Source organism: Elgaria multicarinata, chromosome 4 (assembly GCF_023053635.1).
Source record: "Elgaria multicarinata webbii isolate HBS135686 ecotype San Diego chromosome 4, rElgMul1.1.pri, whole genome shotgun sequence".
NCBI classification, from domain to species: Eukaryota; Metazoa; Chordata; class Lepidosauria; order Squamata; family Anguidae; genus Elgaria; species Elgaria multicarinata.
The window spans coordinates 72,051,555-72,074,237 of NC_086174.1; the positions used below are offsets into that span (position 1 = coordinate 72,051,555).

Genomic DNA, 22,683 nt, shown 5'->3' on the forward strand with positions numbered 1-22,683 from the left:
GGAGGTCTGGATGGGATGATTCCCCTTGCAATAATAGTTCCCACCCCATGCATCAAATACATTATTAAAATCCATCTAGCACGTATGGCTCTTCATATTAACATCTTCCATTATCTATTGCAGCCTGCTAGGTGATGGACATCAACATCTAGATATAAAGAAATACTAGGAATATATTAGGGGCTCATCTACACCAAACAGGATATCCCACTATGAAAGTGGTATATAAAAGGCAGGAGCCACACCACTGCTTTATAGCGGTATTGAAGTGCACTGACAACTGTTGGGGCCCATGACACATCTACACCAGGCTGGATATAACACTATTAAAGTGTTATGAAAGTGTTATGTGTCATGTGTCATGGGCCCCAACAGTTGTCAGTGCACTTCAATACAGCTATAAACCAGTAGTGTGGCACCTGCCTTTTATATACCGCTTTCATGCTGCTTTCATAGTGGAATATCCTGCTTGGTGTAGATGATCATGTTTTGACTCTCTACATACAGTAACCCAATGTCAGACGGTAACCAGAATTTTGCCTTCCGTGATGCAAAGCTTAGAGAGTATTGTTTTCCCACCATCATATCAGAGGAGTGAGCCACTTTTTACAGTCATGCATCCATTATTCACCTGGGTCCTAAAGAACTGAGCTGCTCAGACTGTTAGCAAAGTATGCCTGGAACACCAATGTAATGTAATGGTTCCCCTTCTGTTTTTTTTAAAGACGAACAAGAGTCAGTGCAAAAGAGGACGTTCACAAAATGGATCAACACTCATCTGGCAAAGGTAATACATGATTCCAATTGTATTCTATTATTACACAGTAAAACATAATTCTGAAATTGTAGTCATATACAAATTGAAATAGGATCTGCTGTTCAGAAGGAGAGTCTGTTTATCTCTACATGGCTAACCCTTTGATTCAACTTGTTCATGCCTTTATGGGCTGGGAAATGCATAATATTTTCCATAACTACAATGATTTGAAGACCAAAAGCTCCTCCATGGTGACATTTTCTATGGCAATAGAGGTTATTAGTTATTATCAGTAAGAACGTGTGTTTCCTGTGTAATATTGGACAGGAAGATACATGGACATGGAAGAACTGGATGAAATTGTACTTCTAAGGACTTTTCATTTTCTAAAAATAAAGTACCTCCCTACGTGTTTTATGTTGACAACCCTAGAAAGTCAGGCTTGTAATTGGTTTGACTACATTTCTCAAAGAGTAAGTGAGATGCACTTTTAAGTGCATTCTCTATGCTTGATTTGGATGGAATTCACATCAAAGGTTTGTGGTCAGGATGACAGTGCTGTGAAGTGAAAGAAAAATGCTGCTCTGCTTTTTTACAACAGTTGCTTTGGAAAGGAGTCACTCAAGATTTTACAGGTCATTTTTCTGTCCTTAATTTTCACATATAAGTCGATGCTGTTAAATAAAATAAAAATAAAATTTAAAAACGTATTAATGATGTGCATTGTTATAAATAAGCAAAAAGACAACAGATTTTTTCTGGTATTGTTTTTACTGGCCTTGTAATAGGAAAATAATAATTTCATATGTTCTTCAAAGGAAATATATTACGTTTTGGCTTTACTTTTTGGAAAATGTCAGCGGGACTGTCCAGAGGATACATCCCCACCGCATTACCTTAATCAAAGTAATCTCTTGATTAATTTGCTCTTTTATCCTTAGAGTCAGAGGAGTGTGGATAAAGTTTGGGCAGGAACACATGAACCTGAGACTCATTCCTGATCTCTCCCCAGGATCCCAGGGGAAAATCCCAGGATGAACTATTGTAATACCAATGTCTTCTCTACTGTAGTTATTCCCCGCCCCCTTAGCAAATAGAGACCTATGCAGACTTATTTTGAAGGAAGCTCCAGTAAATGCAGTGAAACATACTTCTAAGTAAACATGTAAAACCCTCCCACTCGTGTTCTCAAAAAACTGGTATTCAGAGGCATCCTCCCTTGGATACTGGAGATAATATATAGCCATCATGACTAGTACATCAGTTTACCTCCATGAATATGTCTAATTCTTTTAAAGCTGTCCATGTTGATAGCTATCACTACCTCTTGTGTAAAGTTTAAGCCATCATTTAACTATGTGCTATGAGACCTGAATTTCCCACCATTTAGTTTCACTGGATGACCCCAGTTTTGAATATTGTAAGAAAAGCAAGGAAACATCTGCCTATTCATTTTCTTCACACCATACATAATTTTATACATGTCCTGCCTTACTCACCTTTTTTTCCAAAGTAAAAAGCCCAACCATTGTAACCTTTCCTCTTAATTGAGTTACTCCAGTTCTTTGATCATTTTGGCTGCCCCTTTCTGTCCCTTTTCCACCTCTGCAGTATCCATTTTGATGTGTGACAAGAACTGTACGTCATATTCCAGGTGTAAGGCATACCATAGATTTATCTACTGGCAGGATTATCTTCAGTTCCTTTCCTAATGATCCCCAATATGGAATTTGCCTTTTTCACAGCAGCCACACACTTGGGTCAATTTTTTTCATGGAGCTGTCCACAAAGATTTCTTTCTTGGCAATCATCACCAGCTCAGACCCTATCAGCGTATATGTGATATTAGGGGCGGGGCAAGGGGGGGGACTGGCATGAATTTACTCTTGCTTAGACTGAACTGCATTTGCCATTTTAATACCCATTCGCCCAGTTTGAGATACCCTCTTTGCAGTCCCTTTTCATTCTCACCACCCTGAATCATTTGGCATTATCAGCACACCTCATTGCTCATCCCTAACTCCTGATCATTTAGGCAGAATCTCCATTGCTAAAGCCATCACGACCCATATGTTTAATTAGTAATCAGGTTCTGAATTAACACATTCAAGCAAATGAGTAGTGTGGGGGGAAAGCCAACTTGCTAACCTTTTAAAAGGGCATCCACTTAATTCATATGCCTCCTACTAGGCTCACAAAATTACTTGTGATAATGATTCCTCACCAACAATGTTTTACATCTTCAAACATCCTCTTAACTATCATACCTGTTAAAATCAAAACTCCAAACCATGTGTGTAAAAATTAGTTGTGATCTAATTTATAGAAGCTTTACTGTGACATCACTGAATTTTTATTATTAGAAAGAAATCTGCATGCAAGTAAAAGGACAGATATTATGTCTGTATACAATACAGAGAGCTTTGGCTATGGGGTGGTATATAAATGTAATAAAATAAATAAATAAATAAAATAATTAGCAGCAACTGAGGAGTCTTTAAAAAGTCATCATGCACATTCACTAATGTGCAGATAGGAGTTTAGTTATCAACATGGGGCATGTCTACACCTATGGGTGCAGAGGGAGGGACGATCGTGCTTACCTGCTTCTGTGATCCTTCCCCAGCATCTAGACAGCTGTGTGACATCCCAGAAGGGAAAAGGGACATCATGGCCACCATTTTCTTTTCAGAAGAGGAGCCGCCTGCATGCGTGGTGAAAAAGATAACTTTTAAAAAAACTGCACCCAACCCCCACCCACCATCCGTGGGATGGCAAAATTTCTGCCCCCACCCCACTCCTGAAGGGCACGGAACCTCCCCCTGCAGCTCTGTGCCCGTTTCCAGTGCTGTGCTTGCAAGGAGGCAAGATTGCGCGCCACACTCCCGTGTTCTTCGGGATGGTCCAGGGACCATGGGGAAAATCGGGATAACTGGGCAACAGTTATCCCACAAAAATGGAGGGGTCATCCCTGGTTGCCCCAGGATCTCCTGCGTATCATTTGGATCCACAGGGATGATCTAGGGATGATCCTGGGGGGAAAGGCTGGTGTAGACATGCCCTAGGGGGGAATCCGCACGTCGTACCAAGATCGCTTCTAAGCGACCCCAGTGTGGCGTGAAAGCGATCATGTAACTTGCCTTTGGAAGAGCCGACGAAGAGACATCCTTCCCACCGCAGCCGCCACCCACAGACCTCCTCGCCGGCTGGGACGGAGAGCTCGGGGGAAGAAGGCGGGGTGGAGAGCTTCTTCCGCTCTCAACCCCGCCTCCTTCAGCCGAGCTCTCCTCGCCGGTCGGCGAGGAGGTCTGTGGGTGGCGGCGGCGGCGGGAAGGACGTCTCTTCGTCGGCTCTTCCAAAGGCAAGTTACACGATCGCTTTCACGCCACACCGGGGTCGCTTAGAAGCGATCTCGGTACGACTTGCGGATTCCCCCCTAGGTGTCACATTTCCCAAATGTTCCAATAGAGTTCTTATCTCAAAAACCATTTAATTTATTTATTTATTACATTTATATCCCAGCTTTTTTCTTCAAAGGAACCCATTTTATCCTCTCCCTCTCTCCACTTTATCCTCACAACAACAGCAACCCTGTGAGATAGGTTGGGCTGAGAGTCTGTGACTGGACCAGTCACCCAGTGAGCTTCCATGGCCGAGTACCCAAGCAATTAATCTTGCCTCCAGCAATAGACCAATTTATATGCCAAAGGTCTGCCTGAATAAAAAAAATCTTTGTAGTTGGAAGGATTAAAGAGAGTGGACCAACCTAGCCTCTCTCAGCAGGGAGTTCCAGAGTTTGGGAGGGGCCACCAAAAGGCCTTTTTCTCACATCCTCACTGGACCAAGAGAAAGTCCTCCCCCAAATATCTTACAACTTACAGCTTGTATAGGAGAATGCAGTCTTTCAAGTAGGCTGGCCCCAAATTGTAGTTCCCAAGGTTCCTATTAATAACTCTCCAGAGAAAACTCTGGTACCTCAGTCCCAAACATGTTTATTGGAAGTAAGCCCCATTGGTTTCAACAGGATAAGTGGGGCATGCTTAGGATTGCAGCCCTAAACTGGTTTGTATGTCTCAAATAGTCACAACACCCTCACATAAATCCAAATAAAGTGAGGTGTTTTGTTTTGTTTTCACTTTAATGGCAAGTACACAGGTTTAAGTCTGTTATCATTTGTACTGTAGAAAAATGGTTGGGTATTAGAATATCAGTAGAAATATTAAAATGCTAAGTTCATATTTATTTTCATGCTGTGAATAATCAGCGAACCAACATTGCTAACTCAGGCTTCTGTTGTGTACTAGCATTGTTCTGATGAAAACAGCTTACACGATGGCCAGTAATCTTATTATGGAATATATTGAACAGCTTGTCCAGTAAGGAAAAGGCAATGTACATTTGCTGTTTTTTCTGGCTCTCACATTCTGTCTAATTAGATAATAAACCTTAAAGATAAATAGCTTTATGTGAACAAAAAAATATTAAATCTTGGATATGGATTGCTTTCCATAAACAAAACTGAATTAAACAATTTAGGCTACAATCCTGTACTCACACACCTGGAAGTAAATACCATTGACCTCAATGGAGCTGTCTTTGGAGTAAACATGCATAGAATTTCAGGACCAGCTTCCCTGTGGTTGCTTCCTACAGTGCTGCAGTAACATTTGAACTGGGAAGGCAACTTTTGTCACCCTTTTGGGGGCACTGTCAATATAATTTTGAACAATAGACTGAGTTTTTATTGATGCATTATTCGGTTCACATTGAATGCCACTTTCTTGAACCTTTTCACTTCCTTGGGTTTTGTTTGTTTCCAATTTCAATTTCTATCAGTATCAGTTTTTGGTGGCTTTTCGCTTGGAGTTTGGAGTACATAATAGTCACCCAATCCTGGCAGCTTTTTATCAGTGGAATAATATTTTTAAACTTCTGTTACCTTTTCTCCTTCCCACCCCCTTTTGTCAGGATTTGGATGGCTTGGTCATGTTTACTTACTTTAGGGCACATATTACAGTTTTGTGCCAGTGCCGTCTCTGCACATAGGCTAGTTTATTTGGGTGGCTCAGCTCTCTCAGCTGGGGTACACATTATAGGCATTCTTGTGAAGGCACAAGAATGCATTCTTGTCCAAGCAGGATTTCATCACTGGAATTTTATATTTTAAAATGTCCATTTCCCATTTATGATCTGCTGACAGATTTGCATGGTGACTCAGCTCTGCACTCTCACTTTGGGGCACACGTTAGGGTCACACTGTTCTTGGGCACTTAGTCCAGGAAGCTATTGATCACTGCGGCAATATTTTGCAATGCTTTTTTCTTGCGTGGACAGGTTCTTAATTTAGTTTTCAACAAGAGTGTTCCTGTTCTGCTGCTGTAGCTGCACAATCCGAGGCTACTGCAGCTGTGGTGAATGATCATTCACTACAGAGTTCCCAAGTACCTTCAGCACCTAAGCTGCACACAGACTGTATTTCCCTAGCAATTGGTACAAGGGTTTTCCACAACCCCACAGTCACCTCTGCATATCATATTCTCCATCCTGTCGTTGTGGTTTATCTACTCTGGGAGAATGAGAATCCCACTTGGGCTTTCTGCCTCCTTAGGGAGGATGTGATGTTAAGGCTTGTGAGCCTTAAATCCCAATTTCCCTGGTTTTTTTGTGCTTGGTTGAAAGCTCTAGACCTTAACGTTGCTTTGTAAACCATAGTAAGTTTTTTGTTTAATGAATTTCATGGCTTTGTATAACAGACGACTGGATATTATACAATTGCCAACCAAGCCAGTTTCAGCCAGGATGTTACACCATGTTGACATCCAATATAAAATCAAAGCTATGTGTTGAACTCACTTTTCAAATAAACGAACCCCAAAAGTTATGCTCTGATGATACTCATTTGAACTTTTCAATAGCCAGTGACCAGAGATAAAAGCTTTTTATCACTGCCTCATAAAAAGGAAGCATTTCATGCTTTGTGTCTGTATTTGAAGACAACCTAAAAATTGTTCTACTGGAATTAAAAAATCCCTGATTAATTTTGGAAGCACACAGGTTGATACAGGAAAAATTCTATATTAGAATAAGTTACAGTTTACTATGTTAATTACTATAGCTCATTTTATGCTACCTGCTTTTTCTTCCTGTTTGGATCTCAGAGTAGCAAATTGTGGTCAAGTTTGTGGTCAAGTTTCAAGCCTGCACAGGCTGCATTTCCATCCATAGTTATTTACTCAAAAGTAAGACCCACTGAATTTCCTTGCTTCTTGAAAAGCAGAATACTTGCTTTTAGATTTGCCAGTCTCAGCACTCTATGTGAGCTATGTATGCCTGCTCTGTCCCTATAGTTCCCTGCAAGGCCCAGCCAGGAGAGTTCAGTAACCCAGGGGTGGAGGATGGGATTCCATCAAGTTCAGCTGAGAGTGGTTGCTATAGAGTATGGACCTGCCAGGAGTGGTGAGGCTGGATTTCTGGCAGACCAAGCCAGGCAATTTTATGGCCTGTTAGTCCCTGCAGGAGCACCTGCGTCATAAAGCAAATGGGCATACGAGGAAACAGTGAATACCCCCTTTTAACTTGTTAAACCAATGAAAACATGCCACACAAGAAGTCAAGACATAAAGAAAAGTAAATGCAAAAGCACATCAGATACAGAAGTGAAATGTCAAACATGTAATGATTAGAAAGAAAATACATGTGCATAGTATGAAAACTACACTACAGTTTAACTGTTTCTAAGGCCTATTAGAAAAACAGTGTGACTAGGCTGAAAGCAATGCTGCTTGGTGCTTCTGCTTTTAATGCAGATGGCAGCTATTCCCTCCTCTCCCTCAGATCCCCCTCTCCATTCTGTGCCGTGTTATGAGCTTCCATAGGCTTTCTTTAGCAATATTTTTTTTTAAAAAAGGAAAAGCTATTGCATCAAATATAAGATCAAAGGAAAATGACTTTATTTATTTGTTTATTTATTTCTGAAGATCTCTGGGCGGTTTACAAAAATTAAACCATAAAGTACAATTCAAGGTATAAAACAAACCACAATATAAAAGTACAATATAAAAGCAGAACCAGAATAAAATTGAGCAGCAATGCAGAGATGTATACAGATTTTAAATACAGATTTAAAACAGTAAAGTTAAAAGACTAAAATAGTGAACTGTTAAAATACTGGGAAAATAACAAGGTTTTCTCCTGGCATTGAAAAGAGTATAATGTAGGTGCCAAGTGAAACTCTCTAGGGAGCTCATTCTGCTGCTGGAAGGCCAAAACATGCTCAACCACGAAGCTCACTGAATGACATTGGCCCAGTCACTGTCCCTCAGCCTAACCTATCTCAAAAGAGGAGGTGTGAGGAAAAAGTCACATAACCAGATGTGTGCTCCTCTGAACGCCCTGGAGATAAGGTAGAAAACAAATGCATTTTTATTCTATGTTTTGTTTCTAAAGAGGCTAGTCATCAGTCATTTGTGTGAACATTTCTTGAAATAGTATGGAAAGTTACTGAAGTTTTTATTAACATGCTTTTCTTACCTGGAAAAAATGGCTGTAACAGTCCTCAAAGGTATGGCTTGAAACATCATATACAGAAATCCAAAATATGCTCTTGATTTGAAATTAGTAATAATATGAAATGTAATTGCCAAGTGCTATAATCTTGGGCACAGAGTGCTAAAATCCCATTGTAGTTAAATGAAATCATCAGGGTTGCAGTTAGGTAAGGTGTTATTTGCTCTCAAAGGGTGGAGAGAAAAGTCGCCAAGGTATTTTTAGCAAACATTGTAGCTGACAGAGGTTTTTTTTTTCATTTTCTATTTTAAACTGCTCTCCTTCCCTTAGTCTTTCACCAGTCTTCTTGATATTTTCAGGTTATGTAAAACCAACTTTTCTTTCTGGCACATGTAACTTTCAGGAAGATTGGTGAAACATTTTCAATTTTATGAATGTTAGAATGACCAGCCCCTCCAGTTAACCCTTTATCATGGCAGAATGCTTTTTTTCCTGTCGAACCTTAACTAAGGATGCATAGCTGTATATCCTGAAAATCAACTCCTCCAAAATGTGAATGATAATGGCCAACAGCAGGGAGCAGGATAGATATGATGAACCTATGGTGGGGAAACAATGTATAACCCAACTGCAACATCTCAAATTATTTCTGTTCTTTCCCCCCATAGCGCAAACCCCCCATGTTAGTCAATGATCTGTTTGATGACATCAAAGATGGCATAGTATTGATTGCCCTTTTGGAGGTTCTCTCAGGACAAAAATTGGCAAGTATTTTCATATGAAAAGTACATTATTTATTCTGCATTGTTGATTTGAATTCTTAATAATGCCTCATGATGATATAGCTGCACTGAAGTCTCCTAAAGATTATCTAGATATTTTAGGATATGGCTTCTTTTGAGGCATGACTGCTATTTTCTTTCCTGCTGCACAATAAATAAAGCAGTAAGTAATGGCTTTTTAGCAAATAAGATGGTGCATGAATGATAATCATAATAAAGTAAGTAATCGATACTATATTCCATATTATCCAATGCTGCCCGTGTCCTAGCAGAAGTGATAGCCAGCATAACAGGAAACTTATGCTTCCTTAAAGCAACCAGAAACAAGCTGAAATGGTCATTTCTGAATTGGTCAGCAGAATTCCCATTCCAGAAATGAGCGTTTGGGCTCATTTTGGGGTATATTCTAGGACGTTCTAGCTTCCTGTTGTTCTGCGGGAACATAATCAGTGGAGGCACATGCAATATTGGATACTGCCCATTATGTTGATTGTGCTATAGTATCGGCACATTTGTCTTTATGGAATGCTCTGCTACCATCTAAGTATCTAGTAAACGTACCAAATATCCAGTTTACAAGACCCAAGTTTTAAAAAGTAAAATAAATGAAAATGAAAGGTTAAAGTAAAGTGGACAGTTTGACATTGGTTAGCAGTATAGAGTGTCAGGGCTCTGTTTTCACATGATGAGTTGGAATGGGTTAGATAGTTCAAGCAGGGGTTTTATGTGCTCATTAGATTATGGCTCCTCTCTGTACTGCTCTCTTAGCACAGTGCCACTTAAAAGAGAGTCTCCACATTCTAATTATCACCTCAACAGGCTCTTCCTGGCAGGATCAGATTAGTCAGTGGGAGGTTTCAGGAAGATCAGGCCCAATGAACAACAAGCAATATTGAAGTCACAGAAGTTCATTAGAAGGACAGATTCCAGGCAGAGGTGCCCTAGGAGAAAGGAATACAAATAGGGATGTTTCATAAGAAATAGGTTCATTGAACAGACAGCGTCATTGCTCATAAACTAGAAATCGATTCCAGCAACTTTGATAAATTAAGCTGCTGTGACTAGAGCAAAGTAGGACTAAGAGCAGGTATAGACCATGGATAATCAAAAGTGTGACTGGGGGTCTGAAGTAGCAATTTACTTGGTCCTATGCTCTTTCCTGAAGTTACTTAGGCAGGCTCTGCAGGCCAATTTGATGTGCCTAGCAGGCCAGATGTGGCCCACAGGCCGGAGGTTCTGCACTCCAGCACTAGGAGAAATTTATTTGAAATAAAGATCCCTTAAGATATGCAATATATGTATGGACAAATTAGAGAATTTATCACTGACAAGCCTCTAGTATGGTGGTGTTGGAATGTAGGGCACGAAACAAGCATCTCTGAAACTGTGGTATATGACACCATGTTTATATATACTGTAGCTTGATTCCTCAGGCAGGTTATTAAACTTTACTCGAACAGACTCAGGTTTGGCACCCATGAAACCTGGCACCTGCTAGTGTTGCATGAAATTTATGAACAGTCTTTCACAAAATTAAGCTGTATACTTTTTAGCCTTTGGATATTCACTCTAACTAATTAAAGTATATGATTCTTAGACATCTTTTGATTACACTTTTGATCACGTTCTCCCCTTTTTTTATAAGAAAATACTCCCTCTTGTGGTAGAATCTTAAACATAATGTTCTGGAATTACTTTCATCACATTGAAAAACAGTACACTGGTGTTCAGACCCACAAAATGAGAGACTATAAAGAGGTCAAGATTGGATTTGTTCTGGAGCCAGTTCTAGCTTTTCATTGCTTTCTGCAAGGTTCCACCTGCAATGGTTCTCTCTCAGGAATAGGTATTTAGAACAAACGAAAATAAAAAGGCTTTGAGCTCAGCCATAAGTGGGTCAGTGACTGGCTACTTGGTTGTTCTGTGAATTAAAGTTTCTGCATAGTTTACAGTAATTGAGTAATTGTTTTGTGTGTACTTTTAAAGCCTTGTGAACAGGGGAGAAAACTGAAGAGAATTCATGGAGTAGCCAACATTGGCACAGCTCTTAAGTTCCTGGAAGGGCGGCGGGTAAGTTCAACTGTGTGACACTCCAACAGCTCATCTCTTCCACATATATTCCCAAAGAAAACATCGATGGCATTCTAGTGATACTGTCAATCCATATCGGAGGGAGGGAGTAATAGAGGAATGGGGGGGAAAAACCATGAGTAAAAATTGCACACAGAGCGCACTCAAATATACAACATACAACATGAAGCACAATATACGAAGACAGTAACTATCACCTTCATATATGAACAGTGGCTATGTGGGTAGAAATACTTTGCTGACTCCGTCTTTACAAGGCTTCATGTATATTTAGGGAGGTTAAATACAATGTCACGCTACTGGACGTCTGCTAACATGACAAGAGCTTTTCCCTCTCTTTTCCCTCTGCAGCCCTCCACACCACCCAAAAATCTGCTCCAGAAAAATTCACAGCCCTCTGGAGCAGATTTTGAGGGTGCATGGAAGGCTGCGGTGGAAGGTGGAATCGTCCCTCCCAGTTCCACTGATGGAAAAGGTTGCATCAGCAGAATGGCACAACTGGATTTAACCCAAGATATGCTCATACACACAATGCCATCATATACTTCTTACATATGAATAGGATGCTTGTTTGTATGGCTAGATACTTGTACCAGTCTTTGTATATCAATATCTGTCTGTTTATACATGTTTGAAATTGGGACTATGGTTAAGTGGGTCCAAATCCTGCCTTAGGACATGATGTGAAGCTGTTCCTTCTTGGCTTGCTTACCTGCTCATGTGAAGGCAGGAGTAAAGCAGCTGTGTTCACCATCATGTAGTTTATTAGTATTCATATCTTAATGTGACATTGAAATGTAGCCAATGAAGAATAAAAAACCAAACCTCGGTTCCTGGCATTTGAACTAAGAGAAATAGAAATATTATGAAGGGTTCTAACAAAAACAGAAGGAATAGAAGTCAAAGTAAAAATGAGAATCTTACAAACTTAAAAATAAGAAATTCAGAGTTTGTAGAAAGTGGTGAGTTTAAAGTTTGACTTTGCAGATACTTTTGGTTTTTATAAAGTAGGTTAGTTTTCTTTTCTCAATATGCAGATGCATGCAGGGTGTTTTTTATGTTCTTTACACATTTCTGTAGGATTCACAACAATGTAAGTATTCTATAATACACTCAGAAAACTTGTGTTACTGGATGGACTAAAAATATAATAAATAAATAAATACCAAGAGTGAGAAGTACCTTTAAAAAAAGCATTCGTGGTAATATGTACATACATTTTTGTCTTGTCTCTTACTTTCTCATCTCTTTATTGTAATAATTATTTTAAATGTGTACTTTATAAAATACACATTTTAAATGTGTATTTTTTGTTTTTCATGCTAGTCCGTGTACCGAGGATCACCGGTTGGTACAATGTATTTATCAAACATTCAATCATATAATATATTTCAATGAAATTAAATGAAACATTTTGTCCATTGGCTATTAAACATATTGCTGAATACTTTATGTATGGAGCAAAATCTGTATTTTTATAAAAAGGAATTTAAGGAGAAGACAGACATAAATGAAGTCTTTAGGTGCACCACTAGGCCATTTTCACAGAGGAACCTACCAGCAAAACAAACGCTGGTTCAAGCTGTCAGTCTTGTTCCTTCCCCACCAAATTGTTCTCTTCCGCTTCTTCTTGTTTATTCTGGGGAAAATAAACAAAGCACCCTGTAGCCGTGTGTGTGTGTGTGTGTGTGTGTGTGTGTGTGTGTGTAGAGAGATGGGAAACTTGCCACATCAGGCTCATGCTTCCAGGGAACTGCAGGAGAAGATAAAAGGATACAGCAGCAAACAAGTGAGGAGGCACATGGAGCTATATGCGAATCTGTTATCTTCGTTCTAAAGGTGTATTTAGCACAGTGAACTCGCTTCTTCCTTTGTTTGCTATTTCTACATAAATGTTATTGTATCTAGCAATAATTAGTCTTAAATTCAAAAGTGCATGAATGTATTTATACTTTGAATTATGTCACCTCAGTTTTTGGAATAATTGTAGGCTAGAGTGACCATATGAAAAGGACAGGGCTCCTGTATCTTTAACAGTTGCATAGAAAAGGAAATTTCAGCAGATGTCATTTGTACATATGGAGAACCTGGTGAAATTCCCTCTTCATCACAACAGTTAAAGCTGCAGGAGCTATACTAGAGTGACCAGTTTTCTAAGAGGGCAGGGCACCTGCAGCTTTAACTGGTGTGATGAAGAGGAAATTTCACGAGGTTCCCCATATATACAAATGACACCTGCTGAAATTTCTTTTACAATATAACTGTTAAAGATACAGGAGCCCTGTCCTCCTTTTCATATGGTCACCCTATTATAGGCATATTGTTTCTGTTTTGACAATAAAAAGGGTCTGTGGCACTTTAAAGTCTAACAAGGTTTTATTACCAAGGCATGAGCTTTCGTGGACTAAACTCACTTCATCAGATGTATGAATGGAACAAGATGGAAAAGTCAGTTACAGGCAGATAGAAAGCAAAAAATCCATTTCAATTTAAAGAGACACCTACAACACTAAAAAAAAGTGAACTATAATATGGGACTTGGGCCACAGCTAGACCTAAGGTTTATCCTGGGATCATCCAGGGTTCGCCCCTGCCTGAGCACTGGATCCCCTGTGTGTCACCTAGATGAACAGGTTTGACCACTGGACGATCCAGGGATAAACCTTAGGTCTAGCTATGGCCTTAGACTCTTCAGACCGTAATGACTAAGCCATTCAGACGATCTGTTCCAGCCAAGCTCTAAGGTGTTAAATGTAACAATAAATGTCCACTCTGAGGTCTCATGCTGAATTCTGTCTCTAAAGTTTCTCTGAATGACCTGGAAGGTTGAAATGCAACCCCACAGGGTTGTCACTTCCTTTAATTTTGTAGATGTCACTGTTAGTCTTTAAAGTGTCACAGACTCTTTTTGTTTTCATATCAACTAGCAGCCCTGTTCAGAAAACACCTTAAACCATGGCTTTAACCACAGTGAATAAGGCTTTTTGCTTTATTCACGTTGGTTAAAGCCGTGGTCTAAGGTATCTTCTGACTGGGCCCAATATGGCTTCCCCATTTGATTCTGTCAGTATTAAGTCTTACAAGTGCATCCCCAATAATCTTTATTCCCTCATAGAACATCCAGTTTTTGTGGCTTTCTGTTGTGTGTGATAATAATGTGCCTTTCTCTCCTTAAACAGATTAAGCTTGTCAACATTAATTCAACTGATATCGCTGATGGTAGACCTTCTATTGTGCTTGGTTTGGTGTGGACTATAATTCTATATTTTCAGGTACAGTTTTTCATACAGTAATCATAGCAATAATCAAATAGTTTGTCGAGGGACACTAGTGTACTGTGATGGAACTTGTAGTGTGCCATGAGAAGTAAATGATCAATTGGCAGCTTTGGGGAGGACATTTTGTTCTGAAAAACATCATGTATGTATAATCTCCTCTCCCCCAGCAGCATTGTTCCATCCCAATTTGGAGCATAGCACAGCTGCTTTTAAGTAAAAATAGCAATTTTGGGAATCTTAAGATGTTGTTTCGCCGTTAGGCATGTTAAACAGAAGCTCTTCTGATTCAGAATATTTTGTAAAATAATCGAGTGGTTGTGCAAATTGGATACAGCTACCAAAACTCCCCTATTTTGAAGGATTAGATCAGAGGGACCCATTTTAATTGATATAAGGTTACTTTCTTTTTATTGGCTAAATTATACATGTTTGAAAACATCTGATTCTGTACATTCCTCATGTTCTCAGTTGCTAAAATTAGGAAATGAAAATAACTGTTTTACAACAGTTGCAAATTTGAATGAGCATTCTTAATTTGCGTGTGAATAACTGTTTTTAACTTTTGTAAACTGCCCAGAGATATTCAGCTATGGGGCAGTATATAAATGTAAATAATAATAATAATAATAATAATAATGATGATGATGATGATGATGATGATGCAGTTCCTGCTAAAGGTTATACATGAGAATCAGAAGGACTTGATGGATGATTTAAACTTTTGAAAGCCAAGCAACCTGGGCTTCAGTTCTAAGGACAATTAATTGAAATAAAAATGCACAGAAATCAACTAGATTCATTTCCAAGTTAGTGGCCACAACTCAGTGGATCAAATCTTCATATTTCCCTGTAGTTGACTATGATATGAAAAGGGAAAGCCGGAACTGCACTCGCCAAATTTCCCTTCCCTTAGGCAAGACAGGGAATGCTAAGTACTCCAAGGCATTGGATTGCCAGCCACATGGATTTACAGAGTATCTTTTTTAGGACACTTTCAACCTATGTTGACTTGAATAATTCAGGGTTGAAAAAAATTGAAAAAAAATATTGTGTGAAGCAGCCCAAATACAGTGGCTACTGTCTATGAAACTGCTCTAGAGATAGGTCCAGTTCACAACGCTGCAAGCTCTCATGAATGCTTCAGGAACATTCAAAGCTGCCCCCAAAGTGGTGGTGCTCATATGAAAGTGCATTTGTATTAATTAGCACCACAGGTAGGGGTGTATGAGCTCCATCAGATTACCATTTTATTGCACGCTCATTACTGGGCACTCATGGATTTTCACAGGTCCCTCTCACGATGTCGTCTGCCTCCTGCATGCCTCCCACCCCTTCTAGCCTTCTTCATGCCACAACCCCTCCCCCAATAAGTCGGACTTAATTTTAAAGATGGAAGTTGCTGCTATCTCCTGCTGCATGCAGGAGAAGCAGAGCAATCAAAATGGCCCACTGAATGGGCCACATGCAAGTTGTTTGCTTCCTCTTTCAAAAGAAGAAGTAATGAGGGACAAACATGCAAGCAGAGAAGAGACAGTAAGTAAACTCAATTTTCCCCTGTGTGATGATGCTCAATGTGTGATATCTGCAATTTGCATGATACTGGTGACTCAGAAGGGTGCCATCACAGTCATAGAAAGATGATCAACCTTGTTAGTGGGCTGTTAAAGCACATAGGCTATTGCTAAAATGATTATTTTGATTGCACTTAACCAACTTTATTCCATATACAGATTGAGGAGCTTACAAGTAATCTCCCACAGCTGCAGTCTCTCTCCAGCAGTACCTCATCTGTAGACAGTGTTGTCAGTTCTGAGACTGCCAGTCCACCATCCAAGCGGAAAGTGGTAACCAAAATCCAAGGGAATGCAAAGAAGGCTTTGCTAAAATGGGTGCAGTACACAGCAGCAAAGTAAGCAAGCCATGGATTAAGTAATGCATTCTGGGTTCTTGAAGATTGGCATCAAGAGGCAATACATTGTCAGGACACTTTAAATTGATTTACCATATTGAAATCATGAACAGTATTCTTCAATTCATTGATCTTCTATTTTAAGACCCTATCTGACTAACTGAATTTTCCACCATCTTGTCAATAGATACTTAGAGCTTTAACCAGTGATATTCTCTTTGTAAGTCTCACAGTATTTTCCCCACAGCAGAAATAATTTCAAATTACCAGGCTTTCAATATTATCTCTATTGGTTTATTCAAGATTTTAGGAGGAAATGGTATGAAGCAACTTCAAAAGATACAAAAATATACATAAAATCAAGTGACAAAAATACATTGCTGAAATTAATCTGTTAATTTACCATTTCATCTTCCTTACTAGATCTTTACTGATGATTGGTTTTGATGATTGGTTTAGACACTGATGTTTTGTTTTAACTGAAGACAGAATGACATGGGATACATAGGAAGTCAGAGAAAGATGGCAAGGAAGGAAAATAAGAAGACAAGCAAAGAAAGGGAGCAACATATTCTAATAGCTTTAGTCATGCATGCTCTGGAGGATTCCTTTTTGGAGGATGACCTAGAACCCCCCAAGTCAAACATCAGTGAAGAGATGCCTATGTCTAGTGACCATGAGGCAGATCAGGGGGGACCTGGGCCCATGAGGCAGATGGCATCAACCCTACCCCTCATGTTGGAGCTAGCATCATCTCAGATGCAGAGGCAGATGCCCAGCAGCCACCTAGCTCCAGTAGCATAGGTGTTAAAGGCCAGCTACTAGATGCAGAAGTGCCTGCCTAAATACCATCCCTCAGGTTGCACTGAGGGCCTGCAGCTTTATTATTATTATTATTTATTTATATAGCACCATCGATGTACATGGTGCTGTACAGATAACACAGTAAATAGCAAGCTGAGCTCTGGGTGGGACTCTGTAGACTCAGACTTAACGCCTTCAGTTCTACGGCACAGATTGCTGGTCTGTGTACCAGCTGTGTATTTCCTTGATAACCTAGCTCTTCTCTGGTCTGGCCTACTGACCTTTGGCATCAAATCTGACCAATTCCCTGGAATGCTGTCCCTGCACCACTGCTAGCAGGACATCTTTCAGATATAATGTACACTTGTAAAGAATATATGAGACCAAAAGTCATGATTAACCAATTTGAATTAGCTTTGGAGATCTGCTGGAAATAAATGACTTCTAATGCACTATCTGGAGTAACAGCATTACTCTTGTACTATCACTTTATTGTCTAGAACAGGGGCGTTAAACCTGTTTCAGACTGAAGGCCTTATTCAATTTTGGGGAATCTCTCTGAGCCTGCATTCTGGTGGTGGGCAGAGCTGACGGCAAAAGGGATGGGGGCAAAAGCAAATGGATCGGGCAAAAATACCAAAAATACCGGCATATTTTAGCTTAAAGCTTTTATTGCTAGTAGCTAAGCCTTAGGAGAGGCATTTCAACATTTTGGATTGGGGAAAAACTACACAAAACCCAGGAAACCACCAAATGATTGGTGGCCAGGGAAAAGAGGTTGGTGGCCAGGGGAAAGGGGTTAGTGGCCGGGGAAAAGCGGCATAACCATAAGGGGACCCCAGGCAGGCCTGATTTGGCTTGTGGGTTGAGGTTCAATTCTCCTTCTCTAGAGGTTGCAATTCGAGAGGAAGAATAACAGGTCTACTGGGGTCCATTTTGCAGGCTATCTCTAGTTGTATATTTAGTTACGCATGAATGAGAGTTTACATGAATAAAAATTGAAGGGAAAATGACAGTAACGTTTACATTAAATTGTATTTTCAGGAACAGTAAATGTTGTTTATTCAAAAGTGAGCTTTGTGACAGAGGGTTGTGTAAAATGTAGGTTGATGATAGAAGAGAAGACTAATGGTTTAGTGTTAAGAGTCTGAACAGGTTATTCCAAAGTTTTTTGTTGCTGTTTAAGGCAAGCTGGAATTGAAGTCAAGGATTTTGGACGGAGCTGGAGGAGTGGCGTCGCCTTTCATTCCGTTATTCATGCTATCCGTCCAGAACTAGTGGATTTAGAAAGGGTGAAAACAAGATCTAACAGGGAAAATCTGGAAGAGGCCTTTACAATTGCAGAATCAGAATTGGGAATTCCAAGACTCCTTGATCCTGAAGGTAGTATAACTTATAATTTAACAATTTTTTAACTATAAGCTTAGGCTTATATTTGCTCATGGGTTTTTTTTAATGTTTATTTTTTCCCCTAAAATGTGAATGTTTTAAGTGTTTGCTTGCTTGTTTGTTTTGCTGCAAGTGTTTCTGCCAACAAATTATGCTGCGCAAATTTGTATTAATTTATGGTTTTTGTCATTCTTTCAGATGTGGATGTGGATAAGCCAGATGAAAAATCTGTTATGACCTACGTAGCACAGTTCCTGAAGCACTACCCAGATCCTCATAATGCAGGAGGTGATGCACAGGAGATGGACGTAGGTTCTTAATTATATTTTACATAAACACTGATGTACAAACACTACTTGGTGTGTTATACTTTCAGTGAGCTTTTAAAGAACTCTTAAGAATAGGTGAGTCTTGGGCTATTTGCTTGGAGAAGATGGGCAATTTAGGAAAAAAGATTAGATAAGAGTTAGCAACAGAAATAAAAGAGATAGTGACCTTGAACTGTGGTCGAATCTCAAGGGAGATCAGGAATAGCATTCTGGCATTGGATTTGGCTAAGTGGAGCTGAGTGCAAAAATGTTTTCAGGTTTCTTTTCATCAGTTCTGATTTCCTATGACCTTTTAAGCTATATGCAGCCCAATCCTATGCAGAAGGATAGGGCTGCAGTAAGGCCAGTCTAGTTCAAAGGGGAATTACTCCCAAGTAAATGCGTATAGGATTGCAGCCTAGGGAAAATACAAGTATAGATTTTGTATTGTACAGAAGTTTTTAATATGGGGAACTGGTGACTCTAGAAATCCTGTTTTTGCCATGTGTTTTTTCCCCCTCTTGAACTGGCTCAACAGTAGCATTTTTATCCGCAAACAGTCTTTCATTTGGTTCTTAATCCTGATAATACCATCTTTTAGTTGGCAAGGGCTACAATGCCCTACTGTGACAATCTGTTCAACTTCTCACAAGAAGAGAAGATTCATCTGCCACTTCCTAGCGATAATCCACAAATTCTGCAGTTGAAAGGTGTGGGCATTCTGTCCTCAAAAATGACGAGGACACATTCAGTGTTAAGGACAAAGAAAAGTGTTTTCTTTGCCACTTCTACATGTATTTAAGTATTTATATCTCCTTCAGAAATATATGTATGTATATTGCAAGAGCAAAAACAACATTATTATTTATATCTTGATTGATGAAGATATTGATTGATCAATTTTAATATGTTTTACACGTTTTTGTATATTTCCATTATGTTTTTACATTTTATATGTTTCCAGTAAGATCAGTTTGTTACAGGATCCTCTTTTAAAGGCAATTGGGAATTGGTTTTACTAGAGATAACTGTTTGGAGCTGATGCTAGTTTGGCACAATTATTATCTGAATCATGATGGCCAAATGCACTGGAGGGAGAAGAGTGTTCATGTCCTTCCTTGCAGTTCTCTTTCCTGATATTTAATTCCTAATATTTGATTTTGCAAATATAGTGTCATTTCCCCTCTGTAGAAGAGGGATGTGATGAAAGATTTCAAGACCATAAAATTTAGGGTACATTCTGCTTCCAAACTTACGAATTGAAAATGGAAATGACTTTTCAGACAAGTATGTGTCTAGTACTTTAGTGATGATCAAGATTTTTGAGCAGTGCCTTGCGTAAGTTCAACGTATGAAATACTTCAGTATGCAAGTATGCATACTATTTTAGTATGCCATTTTAGTATGCAAGTACTACATACTAAAGTAAATTTCCTTTTAGGACCCATCCACTCTAACCTATTTCTCCATTATCAATACCAATCACTCACTCAGTTTTTACTGAAAATCCAGACTACACTCATCTGTGTCATTGCACTTCCACTGTATTTCTGTCTTTTTCATATTGTCCTCCCATATTTCTTGGACTGCTGATTTGTGGTGATTTTTCCGTTGCAATTGCAGTGCAGTGTGTTCAGGTGTGAACTGAATGTAATGCTATTGTTTTATCTGCCATAGAACAGTGCTTTTAAATGTGATTTGTGGATCTGGGTAATCCCACCTCTCTATGACAAACAAGTCATAGCGGAACTCACATTGTCCCTGCCTCCACCATTACACAAACATATATACATAGTGATATTGACAAGGCCTTTTCTCATCTCTGCAGTGATTATGGAGAAGCCTGGTGATATGCACTGGATGTGTCAGTTTCACCAGGCTTCTCCCAGGAAAACCCTTGTCAACATTCTTTCATTCTGTCTTCTTTTCTTTTCTTTTCTTTTTTTAAGGAAAAAGTGCTCCCTTCTCCTCAGAGGTGGGTCCATTTCCACTTGGCCCTGCTTTGTGAACACTTTTGTGCTCATTTTGTGCAGCTTTGTGAACATGCCTTTGTGCTCGTTTTCTTCCTTCCAATGAAAGAAACAATAGTTGGTGGCTTGCATGGTGAGCTAAGCACAGAGAGACAGCATGGTGTGGCCAGCTGATCTCGATCCACTGGTGTTGGCAAAGTAGGTAGGCAAAGTGGAAACGAAGGAAGGCCACTGTGATTGTCACTCCCATGGGTCTCTTGTCCTCTTTTGAGCTTTATTAGAGATAAATGTCAGGAACCACAGTTAATGCAAGGGGGGAATGAACAAATAACTAAATAATGGAAAAACAAACAATTCTGGTTGATAACCCAGGTTATAAGTATGTAGCTCCCAAAAATCAGACATGAGTGTCAGTGGAGAAATGTCTCCTCAGTTCAATTCAGCAGAGGAGAATTTTATAATTATTTATTGCTATCCTGGCAAAAGGTCATTGTAGGTGTTGATGGCCTACTGCTACAAGCCCAGTGTTTAAGATTTGTTGTACAGTCACACAAGGTAGGGGAAGGGAATAATAAACCTATTTACCAGATCATCTTCACATGGATCTTATCATGAGGTGATTATGCAAGCAGTGATTCTATGACTTGGTCTGCATCTGTTATACCGATAACACTTTATTCAATTTTAATTTCATGTTTACGTACTGTTTTGCATGGGCATTATTTTCATTGGCGAGCAGGGTATTTGTCTCCATAGAGAAGATTGACTCATGCAATTAGAATAGGAGGTGCAATAAAATATGTTAAGGAATGACCACATATTCTGTTTGTTGGTTCGAATAATTATGTGAAATCTCTTAAGTGTGGTTGGGCTGGGTACTTAAACATTCCACTCATAGACTTACTTGGCTGGATTTGCATTCACATGTAACAGGTAACATAAAATATCAGGACAAGTAGGGCTCTCCTAAATCACACTGGAATGACGAGGTAGAAAACAAAGTCACCTCCCACAAATCTAGTGTAAATCAGTGAGGGTCTAATACTAGGGGGATTCAGTCCACCCAGGTCTTGACTAGAGGGAAAGACATCTCTTACGTCAGGAACCTATCACTCCCTAGAACGTTGTGTGCATCATGGCTCTCAAGGGATAGCTTGTATCTGTATCTGATGGTATTTGGCCAATAAGAAGCTATGACCCATGTCTTCTCTCTTCCAAATTTCTAGATCTCTGGGTGAGTTCAATAGCAAAGTGGATTAGACCTGGCTTTTAGGCATTTCTTTTTGCATTAAAGAGTACATATGCAAATTGGCCGTGAGAGATATTTTCAGGTGGCTATCTTAGAAGGGACGAATAATAAAGTGGGAATAGGGATGAGTCTCTTAATTCAAAGATTAATAAATTCCTTTGTACATACATATCTCAATGCACTTTTCTGTCTTTGCTGTTCTTTATTTCTTTATTTGCTATCCATTTCTCTTCATACGGCTAGGAACCACTTCGAGCAATTTCATCTTTTGCTATTTCTAAACATAAATACAAGGTAAGGGTTAAAAACGTGGTGGATTAAATGTACTAATTAGTTGGCATCACTACATGTAAACCATTTTGTCTAGTTTTTTTCTTCTCTCTTCACTTTCTCTTCACTTTCAACACAATATTTCACTGATCGTCTTCATATGTTTTAAACTTTTAAAGATGTAAATGTCATGTTTCATTGTGTTCTTATATTTAATGATTTTGAGTAGTACTGTGTTGAAAATTTCTCCATTTTTTTCAACCATTCTAATTCAATTTGATAGAAAATAAATTCAATGATGAAGAAGATTTTGGAGAAATTCTCATGGGTTAGGTTTGGGTTTCTTGTGCCTACTTTACTTAGGAGGTGT

The 22,683-nt window shown here is 39.3% G+C and overlaps 1 protein-coding gene across 1 annotated transcript in view; it reads left to right on the forward strand.

Moving 5' to 3' along the window:
• The window catches only part of SYNE1 (spectrin repeat containing nuclear envelope protein 1), a 356,826-nt gene that overhangs the window by 43,312 nt on the left and 290,831 nt on the right, over positions 1-22,683 (forward strand). The window contains exons 2-9 of the mRNA XM_063124531.1: positions 726-787; positions 8,932-9,027; positions 11,032-11,115; positions 14,316-14,408; positions 16,145-16,323; positions 18,314-18,510; positions 18,715-18,824; positions 22,287-22,337. Of these exons, the coding sequence (XP_062980601.1) occupies positions 726-787; positions 8,932-9,027; positions 11,032-11,115; positions 14,316-14,408; positions 16,145-16,323; positions 18,314-18,510; positions 18,715-18,824; positions 22,287-22,337 (872 nt within the window). The remainder of the gene's footprint in view (positions 1-725; positions 788-8,931; positions 9,028-11,031; positions 11,116-14,315; positions 14,409-16,144; positions 16,324-18,313; positions 18,511-18,714; positions 18,825-22,286; positions 22,338-22,683) is intronic.